We start from the raw sequence: 15,245 nt of genomic DNA, 5'->3' as shown, positions 1-15,245 counted from the left end.
AAATGTTTTTATTTTATTGGCATACAACTTCTCAATTATGTAGTAATTTAATTCAAATTGTAAGGTAAATGCTTTTGAAAGGTTACCGAAAGCGCAGTGACGGAGATGGCGGAGATGGCGGAAATGGAGATGAGGGCCGGGGAAGACATAGAGATAGGACAAGACATAACGCCGCCGCTCCCTCCGCTTTCTTCCGCTCTCCATCACTCCCTCCTCTCATCTCACTGCTCTTCCTGCTTCTCCCCCCTCCCTCCCCAACCCTTCCCTCCCCTCTGTACCCCTACCTTTCCCAACACTCCCTCCTCCTACTACTGCTCCTCCCTCTGCTCCTCCGCCGATTCTCCCCTCCACGTCTCCAGCGCCGAGCCCTACCTTCTCCTGCTTCTCCAATCCCACCACTCCACCTATCCCAACGGCGACTCCTCCGACCTCCGCGCCGCCCTTCGCCTCCTCCAATCCCTTCCCGCCACCTCCCCCTACCCCCGCATCGCCGGCCTACTGACGTATCGCCACAAACTCCTCCACCACCACGACCATAGGGTTCGCGACGGCGCCAGAGCCATGTTCCTCGCCAGGAAGATGCGGGATGAATCTTCGAATTTCTCTATCGATGCGACTATTGCCGACGTTGCTCCGCACGACGCCGTATTGGAGGAGGCCGTGCTGTCATTGGTGCTAACGAACGCCGTGGAGGTGCAGGATAAGACCGGGCGCACCCTTGGAATTTCCGTCTACGGTCCCAGCTTCTGCTGGATCAATCACGGCTGTTCCCCGAATGCTTGCTACCGCTTTTCTTTGATGACACCGCCAACACCACCTTGTTGGCCCGAAACGCCGCTGCTGCGCATTGTCCCCTTCGGCCGCTCCTCCGGTCCTGCCACACAAGTAATCCCTGCAAATTTGCTCCGTTTGTTTAATTTATAGTGGAATAAGATTGAAATTCAGAGTTGTGAGATGGATATTTGTTGCAGATTGAGAATGGTGTTTGTAGCAATAATGTGTTAGCAAAAGGTGTTGTGGTTTTTTTTAAGTTTTTGTGCTTCTTTTCGGTTTTTTTTTTTTGTTTTTTGAATTAGAACACCAAATTTACCAGTATTATTGAACCATTCGTCTATATTATGAATGTAGAATGCCGAGGTTATGGTCCAAGAGTGACGGTTAGGAGCATCAAGAGAATCAAGAAAGGCGAAGAAGTGACTGTTACTTATACTGATTTGTTGCAGCCAAAGGTATCTGCATTTTATCTAAATACACATTATACATGGATCAGTAATTGGAATTTTGAATTCATATAATCCACATCTGTTTTGTCAAGTTAACTGAGCGATGTGTCGATGACTGTGAGATGAGAATTTGCTAGTGTCATTGTATGCTTATTGTCCCTGTCTTAGGAAACTAAACTTGATGAGACAATGCAAGGCAATCCGACTTCTTTCCACTTTAGGGATTAGCTAAATCTTGCCCCATTTGACTTTTCTTTTACTTATTTCCAATTTTAATGTTGATGTTATATTTTAATTGCTTTCTTTTAACGTCACATTTTCTTTTCTTCTCATGAGCACCTCCAGGCAATGAGGCAGTCAGAGCTATGGTCAAGGTATCGGTTTATCTGCTCTTGTACACGATGTAGTGCATCACCCCTAACCTACGTGGATCAAGCTTTGGAGGTGCTAATTCATTTTTCTTGATATTCTCAATTAAATACTGATTCTTAAGTCTGTTTGGAGTTATTCCCTAATATCTTTATACTATTGATTTTACAGAAATTATAAATGCACTAGGATATTTGTACTTCTAGATTCTTGTTTTTGTATCCCCCCTGTATATAGTTTGCCTTTCACTTTGAACAAAAGGTCTTTTTCAACTTGAACGTGAATTACCTCCTAACCATTTTTCATCCTCTCTGGCAGTCAACTTTATTTCCTAGGATGTAGCTAATGTTCTTATTGGTGGTTTTTGAACAATCATTAACCTTCGGCTTCAAAACTCCAGGAAATATTTGCAGTCAATTCCAGCTCCTCCAGTTTGAGTTTAGAAATAAACTTTGATAGAGATAAGGCAACGCAATTGTTGAGTGTTTACTTTGATGATGCTATTGACGACTACCTGTCAATTGGCGATCCTGAATCTTCTTGTGAGAGGCTTGAGCATGCGTTCACACAAGGACTCTCTGATATGCAATTAGATTGCAACGGAGAGACATCGCAGCTGAGATACTGGTTGCACCCATTAAACTACCTCTCCCTAAATGCCTACACAACACTGGCTTCAGCGTATAAAATCCGTGCAACTGACATGATAGCTTTATCTTCTAAAATGGATGATCATCTGTTAAAAGCTTTGAACTTAAGCAGGACTGGTGCAGCATACTCCTTGCTACTTGCTGGTGCAACTCACCATCTGTTCCACTCTGAATCGTCTCTAATTGTATCTGTTGCAAATTTCTGGACAAGCGCAGGGGAGTCATTGTTAACTCTTGCTAGAAGCTCATTCTGGAGTGAGTTTGTCCACCGGGATCTGCCTGTGTCAAATCCATGTTCCACTGCAAGATATAGATGTCCAAAATGCTCATTGATAGAAAAATTTGAAGCTTGTTTATTCTATGGTCAAGTTCGACATGCAGATTTTGACGATGTCTCAAGTGAATTCATTGATTGCGTCTCTAATTTTACACAGAATGTTTGGAATATTTTGGCTCTCAGTTGCCAGTACCTTAGAGTGATTAAGAGTCCTATCGATTTCAGTTGGCTTGGTACCACAAAATATTCCGGTGGAGGGGAAGTTCTGATTCGGTCTAGTGGCACTAAAGCGGGTTCTTGTGGGACTGAGAGAAGCATTTCTGGAAGCGAAGCAGAGGGATACACAGACCAGGTACGGATATGTATTTTTAAGCTCGGTGTTCATTGCTTACTATACGGAGGATATCTAGCGAGCATATGTTATGGTAATTCCCATTTGACCTGTTATGTTCGTAATATTTTAGATATGGAAGGGATATTGAATCCTTGTCATGAACCAAATTGAGTTTGAGATCTTAGAAGTTAAATTATTCTTGTTTTGATGTTAATTGCTGTGTTATTATAGTCATTAAGAATCTGTTAAAAACGTTGGTTGCATATATCGTCTTCTCTGCTTGTGATTTTTCACCTCCAACTCTATTGGTCTTGCATGATGCCCCAAGGAATCAGGCACAAATCTCAGGAGTTTGTATCAATGGATTCAATTTGATAGACTATAGTGGGTCTCAAAATAGAATAATCCGCTATAGCTGTTTCATATATCATTTCGGTTCAATCAAATTAAAGAACCAAAATTGAAATCACAATTGGATTCGATTTGGAAACTGAAACACGAAATTGAAACCACAATCGAATTAAAGAACCAAAATTGTCATGTCCTGATGCATCCCTGTTTCTGTTTGTGTTTGTGTCAAAAATACATCGTAAGAATGTTATAACAGTTGGATACTTAAAGCGACGCCCTACTGAATGTTACAATAGATGCATACAAGACCGTTGCTAATGTCAATGTTTCTTCTTTTTGTTGGACTTTGAGTTGGAGCCATGCTCATTTTTACGTCGCTTTTCCCCACTCTCGTGATTCTCCCTCTGTTTTCCTTTATCCATTTTGTTTCTACTTGATTTCACGCTAACAAGACCACCAGCCGGTAAGTTTGCACCGCCATTCTGTAATGCATTCTCAAAGTCTGCGTCTCTGTCCCCAATCGCGTACTGTTGAAGCAACTTGGGATCTAATGAGCCCTCCGAGTTGGATCTCATCCCATCCTGTATTTGCGTAGTCAAGTCAGCCCAACTCTCGGAATTCAGAACGCGGGAAAGAGAGAGCCAGTTCACGTAACACGGAAGGTAAGGAAGGAATAAAGCGTACCTCAACTTTTCTTGCAGCATCATTGAGATCATCGTCAACGGAGATTTTGTGAGGTTCCAAGAGAGTCTGAACCAAAATTTCCGAATCAGACTTGAGTTACAACATAGGCAGAAGAAAAGCACAGTAGCATACATACACGCACGCACAATTATAACGTGATAGACGATGTTTAAGCCTACTAGAATCATAACACATCCTACGCTGCGAAATTATTAGAAAGAGATGGAAACCACCAACATATCATGTCCTTTCCATAAGAAAAAAAAAAAACGGTTACTGCTTTGCTGAACTTACTTCTTTTGGTTTAGGCAAGGTTGACCCGAGGCCCTCAGATGCAATAGCGTATAGATATTTGTGAAACTTTTTCATAACTTTTATAAACAGAGACAATATTTGCTGCCTTTCCAGTTTCATCAACCCCTGGAAAACGTGAATGTAAGTAAAAATCTACACCTGATAAGAATGAAATAAAGAGCAGAAATGACGCAACCAAGTAGAGTGTTTTGTCTTTGCAAGTGGGTTTGATTGCGTGCTCGCATCGCATCTATGTGACTGGTATAGCCAAGCAAACCATATGAGCAACAAGTAGAGAAACAAACCTCAATATAGGAGATATCTTGATTCTGTAAGCCAATGCAAAGCAATATGGAAGCCTGGGCACCTGTCAATGTCACCGGAAGTTTCTCTTGGAAATACAGATGTGAAAGCGTTGGAACAAGATCCAAAATCTGTAAAACAAAAACATTAACTTTAACATACGTGTAAAGTTATAAACAAACAATAACTAGAGTACAAGAGGACCTCAGTTTAGAAAATAACACTTCCTTTCAAATTCAAATGGACCCCAGGGTTTAAACTGTAATTTTAAAAACAATTCTCGGGTAATTTGAAGAAAGTAAGGTCTGTTGGTTAAGGATGAAAATGCAGTAAGCCCTCGGATCCCTCCTCCCCACTATTATCTATATGCCTAACAGGAGGAAGAACATCTTGACAAATTCAAACTGGCGGCTTTTCCCAAAAAACAGAAGGAAGCAGATAATCCACTCAAACCATAATCAACAAAAATGGACAACATGGCCATTGAACAGGATGCACTGCACCTTCCTGAGAACCGCACAACAAATGGGTTCACCTCCCTCAGGGGCATACCCACAACGGGGTGGGATTGGTTGGGAGGGGAAAAGAAGGGGTCTAATAGCCTAATCGTTGTTGATTTCATCTTTTAAAGAAATTATTTCATCTTTTCATGTAACACAGAGCACGGGATGAAACATCGGCCACAGAATCCTCAACACAAATTACTTGTAAAGTACACAAATTCCCCTTCTCAAACAAGCAATTTTGAACTTTTTATGTTCTAACTGAACAGATATGTACATATAACTAGATAAATAACTAAACACACAATGTCCTAATAGTTCACTTTTGAAAAAGATTATCCTCGTATCTTTCAAAAATTGAAACTTAGGGAAGTGCTTTAGAAACATATGTATAAAAAAAACATATGTATAAAAAGAACATATTTCATTTAGCCTTTTCATGCCTACTATAACTAGTTATTTCGGTTTTCATTCATAAAACATTGCAAGAGTAATTTATGTTTACAATCATGGTATCAGATTGTCCACGGTAAGAAAACAAATATTTCAGCACTGTCAATTAAAAATTGTATCACAATCACATAATCATATTGCCACACTGAGATGATAATTCTATCACAAAGGAATACAATTTTTCTTTTGTAATGCAAATATTACTTTCTTTTTCTAAAGGAAAGCATATTTTGTCTTGTAACGCAAATATCTTTTTTTATTCTAAGGGAAGTATATCTTGTTCTGTAATGCAAACATTACTTCTATTTTTAATATGAAAGCATGGAATCAATTAGTAATCCTAAGACAAAAAAATCCCAAAACAGTGCAACATAGCACTGTGACAGGGCAAGTTGGCAATCAACCATTGTTCAGAGAACTTACCATATGAAAGTCAGCAAGACTGCTGGTGTAGGCCTCCAGTCGCTTCATATCATAAGGCGAAAGTAAGTCTGTGATAGACCGTAAGAATCCATCTGCAGTAGACGATTTCGGTTCTACATCCTTGTAATTGATCTTAGGATCTAAGATGCTGGACAATTATTAGTTAGTAGGAGCACTTGAACAATAAGCATTTATCAGAAGGGAACTTTTAATAGTACCTCATAGCGAGCCTATAATCCATTGTACGAAAACTATAACCCAATAGTCTCAAAAATCTTCTCCTGAAATCTAGGTAGCCAACAAATAATCAAGCTGTGTACTGAAATACAAAAAATCTGCATAAATTTAAATAGAACAAAGGTTCTCCAAAGAAAAATGGGCCCACCTAGGTAGAATGGACGAAAATCACTGGTTTCAAGTTCATCATTCTTCAAAGATTTGAGGACCATACACGTATGCTCCCCGGTCACAGCACTCTATTACATTGAAAAGAAAAAAGAAAAAATATTGTTTAATCAGTCCTTCATTCACAAATGATAATATTCATAAAACAGTTAACGGAAAAAAGGATTCAGTATGGAGAGGGGAATCCATCTTAACCGGAATATGTCCAATATAGAATGGAGCAAACTTATGTTTCCACCAAAATCTGAAAAGGTCCAAGGTAAGCCCAAAGGAGACACCAATATAATGGAGCTTCTCTGGTCGCCTTTCACGAAGATGAACGAGCAAATGAGGAAGATCTGTTCTAGGTTTTATACTTTCTTCCAGCAATGAAACCTATAAATAAAACAGACATAGGTATCATTCTGACAAACAATATCAAGGCACAGGCGGCAGGTTGATTAATACCAAACAAACCAACCAATACATGATATACTTCGATGTCATTATGATTAAAATTAACACAACAAATGATCATTCACAAAAGTTTGTCAAATTATATTCAAACACAGAAATTGTTCTACAATCACCAGAATGAAGTTTAACCAACTCAAACGCTTCGACAGAACAAGAATTACATTGACCAGAAACCTATGATTTATAAAAATGTCCTCCAATTGCAATAATAATACATAGAATAGTCTCATATAAGCAGTTCTCCAACCTATTAATTAAAAATATTTATAAAAAAAACTAAGCTTGGTGATTGTAGTTCACCTTCTCAGCAGCTTCTGTGACTCTGAGTGGGGGAGTCTCAACATCTTCAACGTCCAGTTCAGAAATAGGAGCAAACTGTCCTTCGTAGTACCTGAGGAGAAATAAACCCTTAACACCCATTTTTTTCAAATATAAAAACATAAATGTGAAGCATCAACTTTTAGAACGGAAGAGATTCAGTGAAATTTTCATGTCAAAACACTTTTATCTCAATAATGAAGTACTTATGAGTTACATTGATACAAGAGCAATGCATCCCACATATCACACACATTCCTTATATCTGGATCCCCAACAATAGCAATCCAATGTCACCCACATAGCACATGATACATACCAGAGGTGTCCCTAGAATGTACACATCAGCCACTCCTTATATTTGTGTCCCCAACAACATTTGCAGTAAAAAGTACATGGGCTTATGAGCACAAAGGGATAACAGACATGCATGGGTTGACTTGAGAGATAAACCAAGTAAAGTAAGTTCAAGAAAAAATCTAGGACCAAATAGGATACAAGGTCAGAATCAGTGAGACCTATCTAAAAAGTTAGGACCCCACATTAATTTGTGCAGTCAACAACGAGGATCTATCTTTGGATTATTATCCTAAAATGCTCTATCTTTGGATTATATCCTAAAGTGCTGCTAGTTAAGTTTGTTAGTGGTTTTTCTCTGTTGGAAATTTCAATTACTAAGGAAATATCCAATCTTCATTTAAACATACAGGTTTAAACTCAACTGTTGGCACTGCAGACTCTTGGCCATTGTTGGGAGATTGAAATAAGCTAAAGAGTTTCTCAAGATAAATACGGATGAGGTGGGTTTTATTTGAGATATCGAATTCCATGTGTTCGTGGATTTATTGCCAAAGCAATTTGGGAAGATGCCTGCGGTTTCCTCCAGATGAGTGGGGTTATAATTTCACTGTAACTTTTCTGAAGTAAGTTTTAGTTGGACTTCTTTTCTTTGTAATGGACAACTTCTCCTCCTTTCCTTTAGAAAATGCTTTGCTTTGCTGAATTTTTCGTAACTCTTAGAAATGTAACCCAAACTAAGATGAAAACCCCCAACATGACCGTATTTTAATATGGTATCACTAATAATCCTCTATCTCTTTCCACTTATTTCTCGAACTACCATCATATGAATCGAGAGTTGTATTGTGAGAAAGTCATCTGTATATCAAAACTGAAATCAAATGATCATCTCTTCAGCACCCACAATGTCTATGTTCTTTAGCTTTCAAGCCAAGTGAACTGAAAGCATGAGACTCACATTTCTAGTTGCGACTTTATGTGCCCGAGCCAGGGTGCAGATGCATGATTGTTTTTCATTCATTTTAGAAATCATTTGAAGCATTGCTTCAGACATATAATCTTCAATCTTTTCACCTTCTTTTTTTTCTTTTTTTTTTTCACAAACAATGGCGTTAGTGGGTTAAAAGTTTAGTTGTTAGGGGAAGGGGAATCGGTGGGTATCGAACCCACACCAGGGTGCATATGAATGATTTTTTTTTTATTTTTATTTTTTTTTAACAAACAATGGCGTTAGTGGGTTAAAAGTTTAGTTGTTAGGGGGAGGGGAATCGGTGGGTATTGAACCCGCACCAGGATGCATATGCATGATTGCTTTTCATTCAAAGTGTAGCAATATGGGGCTAAAAGAATCACTCCATCAATCTTTCTCAACACCTTAGGCATCCACGATTCCACATACACATTGAGATCATGTATGTGATCTACAAAAACGTTTAGGTGGGCAATAACTCAAGGTGGAGCATACCTTGTCAATAGTTCCACTGCTTGTGATCCATATCCAATCTACAACAAAGAAAAATAAATTACCATTTCAACAGATCCCTGGTTGTAGATTACCATTTCAACAAAATCCTGGTTGTACATATTGCTTTGGAAACCATGATGAGAGAATACCTTCATGGCACTTGGATGTGTAGCAATTCGTACAATCCGAGCACCTGAAAGACTGGGAAAAACCGTGTCCTGAAATTGCTCACAGAATTTCCATGGTATCTGGTCACCGGATGGCTGATGACCATCGCTTAAACTTTTCATTGCAGATTCACGAGAGATCTTTCCCTCAAGGCAGACCTAAGAACAAAATGATAACACATAAAATGTTGAGCATCAAAGAATTAGTGTTTTACAGAAGATGAAGTACGTGTTTAAAGTGTTGTCCTTTATTGCTATTTCACACAAGGTAAAATTATAAATAAAAAACTAATAAAATTTTGGGTATGCGTTAAATAACTAAAAGAAATAATAGTCCTGAACTAGGGGAAGACAATCAAACCTGAATGACACACAAAATATCAGGAAGCTGATTTTTTGACTCATCAACAGGGCCTGCACGTGCAAATTATAAACAAGTCCAGCCAAATAGCGGCAAAAAAAGAAAGACCAGTTTTAACGTAGCATATATACCAAGTAGCACAAACAAGTGGTGAGCCGGGGCATCAGCCATTAGTTGCAAATCATTTGGAGAATTTTTGTAGTGGGAGGCAACATATAGAGCCATCATCCGCTGCAAGTATTAGAATATGTAAGTTCATTAATATGAAAATGAGAATCACTAGTCTGACATTACTTGAAATGTAATTACCTGTAAGAACAACTCGCTATCTTTATGATATGAAAAAAGCGTATCACGGTTAACGTAGTACAGATCACACTCACTGGGTGCAGGTAACCTAGTCGCCAAGAGGGAGATAAGAGAGAGAGAGAGATCATTAGTAAAGGTAAGGGTTATAATGGAGATGGTTACATCTTCCTCGGTTCTGACTGTCTAAGCAAATGTTTTTACCCGTTAAGTTTAGGGATATAATTTGTGATATCCAAGCAAAGTAAACCATGAAGCCAGGATTCAATCGGATCACCAGAAGCATATCTGATTGATTCTTTCAATTCTATCTTTTTGAAAAGACGACCTACAATCAGGGACATTATCAATTCAGAAAATTATGTCCAAATATCACAAAATAGTTTTTAACAAATTATACATTGCTCACTCGCAAGCGCCAACAGTTCAAGTATTTCAGAAACAATAATGTTAAGAATAGAATTTTGAAAATAAATTCAAGTTTTGGGGGGAAAGGGGGATTTTGATCCAACCCCATTCAAGAGTTATGTCAAGATGAGAATACAAAACACAGTCAATGAAGGATAAGCATACCAGATGTAGGCCCTTTAGCAGACACTTGGCTTTGCTCTTCCAATTGCTGTAGAAGTTTTAGGGACAAAGACCGACCAGTACCTTCATAGCTTTCAGTGTAAAATAAATGTCCTTTAGTATTTAAATTGCACTTAGATTCTTTTTTACCAAAAGTTGAATTCAGGGTTGACTTATAAATAGAAAGACATCAAGCATGAGTCAAGGAAAAGTGGAAACAGCTCATGAAAAGTGAAAGATCTTTCTTTTTTTCCCCCGGTAACAGAAAGTGAAAAGTGAAGTGAAATATGTTTCTTGAGACTGTTAAAACCCAAAAAGAACACATGATAAGAATACACGACATGAAGGAAGAAGAACATGGACGACTCTTACCCATTAACAGTAGATGAAAGGAAGACCAGATAAGGACCAAGCAAAGACTTCACTACTGGTAGTGGAATAGCAGCTGCTTCATCAACAACCAACAGTTCAACTTGGGAAAGCTTTTCATGCTCATGTGGCCGTATATACTGCAAGGACAAGTAACAAAAGTCAAAAACAGCTAGCCCCATAGGCAATGAGCAGTACAAAGTTCTTTCTTTTAGGCTACATGAGTTGTAAAGGTCTAGACCACCTCACAATCTCACAGGCATATTGAGTGCCTCTATACCATACAACCATACATACTGGATCAGTGCCAGGAAGACACATTAGGTTGACCAAAAAGTTTGGCGTTTCAGGAACATGCTTTTAGAAGCAAGCTTCAGTAATCACAAACCATCTATATTATGTTCAATATGCTCACACCAATAACAAAAATGATGCACTTGGGCACAAGTACAATGGAATTTTTAGAGTAGTCAAACAAAGATAACCACTAATCATATACGAGGGCATATACACAAAACCCACGACATTTGATGGGCAAAAGGTGAACACACTCATGGCTATTGTGATGCGGCTATCCAATAGAAGAATATTCTCTATTACAACTTGGTTATCAACTTTTCATGAGTAACAATTCCTCCATGTATTTGTATTTTGGTAACTGACTAAACAAAATCTTTATTGCTATTTTTTATAGAAAACGAGATTTTATCAAACAGCTAAAAAACAATACAACACTTAGTGGACTAGGAAGTCCACCATCAAAACGAAACAGCCCTGACATATGCCTCAACATTCACCTCCATGCAACTCCCCAATCTAACAAAATTACATAAAATGAAAGATCCCAAAAGCTTGGAGAGAGAGAAGCCATAAGAATGCCCGATTCTTTCCCAAGAATTCTCTTGTAAATCCCCACTATAATTCTTAAAGGTTGAAAGCTTGAAATTAACATAGAAGGTAACTAGCTTCAGAGTCAACTAGGATAATACTGGGCATATATGCAGAGAGTAGACATAGTAGCAACTTTCAGGGTACGGAATAATCCAAAAGGAAAGGGAAGACCTCAGAATTCTCTGAGTCATCTTAACTTGATTTGGTACTAAGAATAAGTTATATATACACTTCCCACTGGCCCATCTGTACGTTAATATAGAAACAGATTATATCCTGACAACAAGGAAGTGAAATACTCCTATTTTTATATCAATATTGGGCACAAATTAAGAGTTCATCAATATAATTTTACCTCAATTGTAACCAACTGTGCATATAAGTTTACCTGAATTGTTTGTCTGTGCTGCTTGTATATATTGATCTGTACAGTTGCTTTCTTCAACGAAGGGTCGCTACTTTTCTGTACATCATAATCTATATGTTCCTGTACACATAGTTTACAACAGTAAGCTCAATAACTAGTGCACTGTTTGAAGTACATGATTGAAAAATGAAGAAAACGGAGTGACCTTATAACAATTAATGAAAGATAAATGTAGTTCACAGAACAAAACATTCAAACACCACAATCTTGATAGTTAAACAATTTCACTGCAAAAGCTATTAAAATTAGCAGGAAAAAAATTAAAATTTATCTAACATTTGAATCTACAATTTTCAATTAGCAACTCTTGTCACAAATGTTTATTAGTGGGGTATGTTCTAAGATATTGTTATTTGCTAATCGTCATGGATTATTTGGGAGTTAAATCTCATAAGAAGGCTTAAGGATCACATTAGAATTACATTTTTGACAAGAAAGCTAAAGATCACATTAGAACCACCTGCAGGAATACAAAAAACGACATACCTTATAGTCCAGTTGATCAAAACCCTTGCAAACAAATTCAAACAAGGTTCTTAAGTTCTCAGGGCTGGGTGCAGTTACAAATATATTTGAATACCTGTGAAGATATATTTGTATCGTCAAAACATAGTACATGAATATGACTGTAGACAGCTACACATACACCAAAACAATTTTAATACATTGTAAAAGGCATACTACCCTGCAGCAATAGCTCCGGAAATTGACAAACCAAGTGCAGCCGATTTTCCACGGCCTCGAGCAGCAAGCAAGGCAACAGTACTTCGGAGTGTCTTGTCCAAGATTGCATCAAGAAATGTAGCAACAGCATTTCCCTGTTGAAACATTTACCAACTCAAACTATGAGTCATATTAGTAAATCACATATGATAGAAAAACTCAAAACTAATACAAATCGGAGAGTGCCTACCTGGTCCAACGTACAACATTTCTTTATTAAAGGGCCAACAGGAAAGGCATCGCTCAGCTGCTCTTTTAGATCCTTCAGTTCCCTTTGTGACTCTGATATCCCTTCAGAGTCCTTCAATCATGATCAGAAAACAAGAAAAAAAGTTATCAAAGTTGTCAAAGCTTCACGAACTCCTAGAAAGTATCCTAATAACCATTCGGTATGCACACACTTGGAAAATTACTTTTATTCTTTTTCTCATCTTGCATAAGATGGCACGAAAATAAAGCATTCGCATTCCTCAATTTATCAGTTCCATCCTACAGAAAAGTTAAGAGGCTAAAAGGTTACCTCTTTCACTGGAACTGGGGTAATTGACCTCACATGAGATGAAATTGGTAAAATATTCAGCTCATCATCCATTACTGCACATGATTTGCATGACGCAAGTGATAATAAGAAACGCTCGTTAAAACGTCCAGTAGCCTTAGAATGGGATTCAGTTCGAAACCTATCATGAACATCCTGAAATCAAGAGGCGCTGATAAGACTGTATGGAGATATTTTGCATTTGAGAGAACAAGAAAGACAGTGTTGCAAATAAAACAAGACATAACGGAATTGTTATCAAATATAATATGTGGTGCATGGCTATTTCTATATTCATTCTAAGTACATAATGTAGTAAAACTAGAAACTACCTCAACAAGAAGAACAAATATTATGAGGAAACCTAGTTGTTTTTTCTTCTTCTTTTTGGGGCTAGAACATGAAAAGAAACAACTAGTCTACATAGGCCCAACTGGGAAACTTATATGTTCAGCAGCTTTCTCTTAAAGAAAGTCAAGCAATTGAATCTACCAAAAGTCTTCTTGTAGCCAAGCACATCATTACGAAAAAATTGGGAAACTTTTAACATGGCTAGTTTTCAAGATTTTGCGGTATATAATAAGCATAGCCATGCCGGCCTGGAAACTAAGCATTAATTGTGTGCGTGCGTAAGAGAAAGAGATATTATTATATGCATACCATAACCATGGTGTAGAGGTTAGTGAGTGAGGTTAGAGAACGAAGCAACAATATGACTAGTCCACCTCCCTCCACCGTCTCTATTGTTCTTGCTAGTAGATTTGGAGTCAAGGCCTCAAAATCCTAATGCAGGAGATCAAACTTAGACGTGAAACTTAAATCAATTATACAAGGGGTCTCGGCCAAACCAGAAAATTTGGTTAAGTTTCAAGTTACCTGAAGTATACACATTCCAAAGGTATTACCAAGAACTCTTTCTGAATCCTTGTACAAGCAATAAGTCAATCCCCCACTTTCAACAAAAAGTGAGAAAGGATCAACCTTCTCGGGATCAAGCAGCCCCCTCTGCATCATCTTTTTTACTTGCTTAGCACGTTTTTTCTTGTGACTGCATCATCAAATAGTCAAACGCAACGAATCAATATATTTTAAAAACTAAATTCCGCCTTGCCTTATCATAAGGTGAAGAATGGAAGGTAAAAGAAACCAACCTGCTGAGCTCGAGCTTGTCCTTGTAGCACCACAACACAGTCGGGCGCGATTTCTTTACTTCATTGCTTAGCATATAATGAAGATTCACAATCTGAAGACCATATAAAACTCCATATTAGCCATTTTCCGTTTGTTTTCAATAGATTTTCGATGATATTTCTTAGCTTGTTTGAGGTTTTTAGTGTTACTCAGTAAGTATTGCAGGTGAAAATAAAAAACAGTAAAACTGGTAAAATTTTCTACCCAATTCAATTTAAATCATTGTTATAACTCCTCCAATTGAATAGGAATAGCAAATAGGGAATGGGATAGGAAGGGCAGAAGAAATTAGGAGTACCTGGTCACGGGACTTGTCGCCGACGATGACGAACATGGAGCGGTGCCGGTTTTTGACGCCATTGCTTATAAGGGTTCGGATTCGTTCGTCTACCTTCTTCCTCATTCTCTCTCTCTTCTCTCTCTGTGCAATTAGGGTTTAGGGTTTATAAGAAAGGGCAGTTGTCGTCGTCGTCGGGCAGGGTTTAAGCCGAACCAGTGAGAGAGAGAATAGACTTCGCGAAGAGATATTGAGTTCATCTCAACCGTTGATTGGGCATCTGATGGCTGTTATCAAAGCTGACATAAAAATGAAAACTCAACACGTGGCCATTTTTTTTTTTTTTTTTTGCTTGTTTCATTTCACCCATTTTTTTGTCAATTCTATCTCATAGACGTTAAATAAAAGGAAGTTTGAACATTTCATATCATGCTAGCAGAGACTGTGGTTGGTGAGGTATGAAATTTTCAAACTTCCCTAAACCTTTAAAACTTAAAAAGTATCTAGAACATGAACGTAAATGAGGTAAAATTGCTTGATTTTGGCAATTTGTGAAGGGTAAAACGAGACAAATTCAATTTAAGGTTAAAGTAAGAGTAAATGGCAATTTCATGAGA

At 38.0% G+C, this 15,245-nt stretch overlaps 2 protein-coding genes across 3 annotated transcripts; one reads left to right on the top strand and one right to left on the bottom strand.

Annotated features, from left to right (window-relative positions):
• Positions 1-46: 46 nt before the first annotated feature.
• LOC137725519 (SET domain-containing protein) lies at positions 47-3,067 on the top strand. The gene is made up of 5 exons (XM_068464233.2): positions 47-885; positions 972-1,011; positions 1,129-1,229; positions 1,569-1,667; positions 1,993-3,067. The coding sequence occupies exons 1-5, from the start codon at positions 106-108 to the stop codon at positions 3,022-3,024; spliced, it is 2,052 nt and encodes a 683-aa protein (XP_068320334.2). The 5' UTR covers positions 47-105; the 3' UTR covers positions 3,025-3,067.
• Positions 3,068-3,356: 289 nt separating this feature from the next.
• Positions 3,357-14,886, bottom strand: LOC137725518 (RNA cytidine acetyltransferase 1). Of its 2 annotated transcripts, none has more exons than XM_068464232.2 (26): positions 14,650-14,886; positions 14,312-14,403; positions 14,037-14,208; positions 13,821-13,943; positions 13,143-13,316; positions 12,813-12,923; positions 12,584-12,717; positions 12,386-12,479; positions 11,861-11,959; positions 10,585-10,721; positions 10,216-10,304; positions 9,847-9,970; positions 9,646-9,733; positions 9,468-9,567; positions 9,337-9,389; positions 8,958-9,134; positions 8,809-8,846; positions 7,026-7,116; positions 6,465-6,644; positions 6,250-6,340; positions 6,083-6,152; positions 5,865-6,012; positions 4,488-4,616; positions 4,183-4,308; positions 3,889-3,954; positions 3,357-3,785 (listed from the first exon to the last, which is right to left on the bottom strand). In XM_068464232.2, exons 1-26 carry the CDS (start codon positions 14,752-14,754, stop codon positions 3,525-3,527), a joined length of 3,072 nt encoding a protein of 1,023 aa, XP_068320333.2. In that variant the 5' UTR covers positions 14,755-14,886; the 3' UTR covers positions 3,357-3,524. The 2 variants fall into 2 exon arrangements, with proteins under 2 accessions (XP_068320333.2, XP_088551124.1); XM_088694998.1 differs by having other exon boundaries at positions 6,083-6,156; positions 6,254-6,340.
• Positions 14,887-15,245: the final 359 nt, after the last annotated feature.

This window comes from Pyrus communis, chromosome 5 (assembly GCF_041283825.1).
Source record: "Pyrus communis isolate YQ-2024b chromosome 5, ASM4128382v1, whole genome shotgun sequence".
NCBI lineage: Eukaryota > Viridiplantae > Streptophyta > Magnoliopsida > Rosales > Rosaceae > Pyrus > Pyrus communis.
Note: the sequence above shows the minus strand (reverse complement) of the source record. Positions and strands in the feature narration are given on the sequence as shown.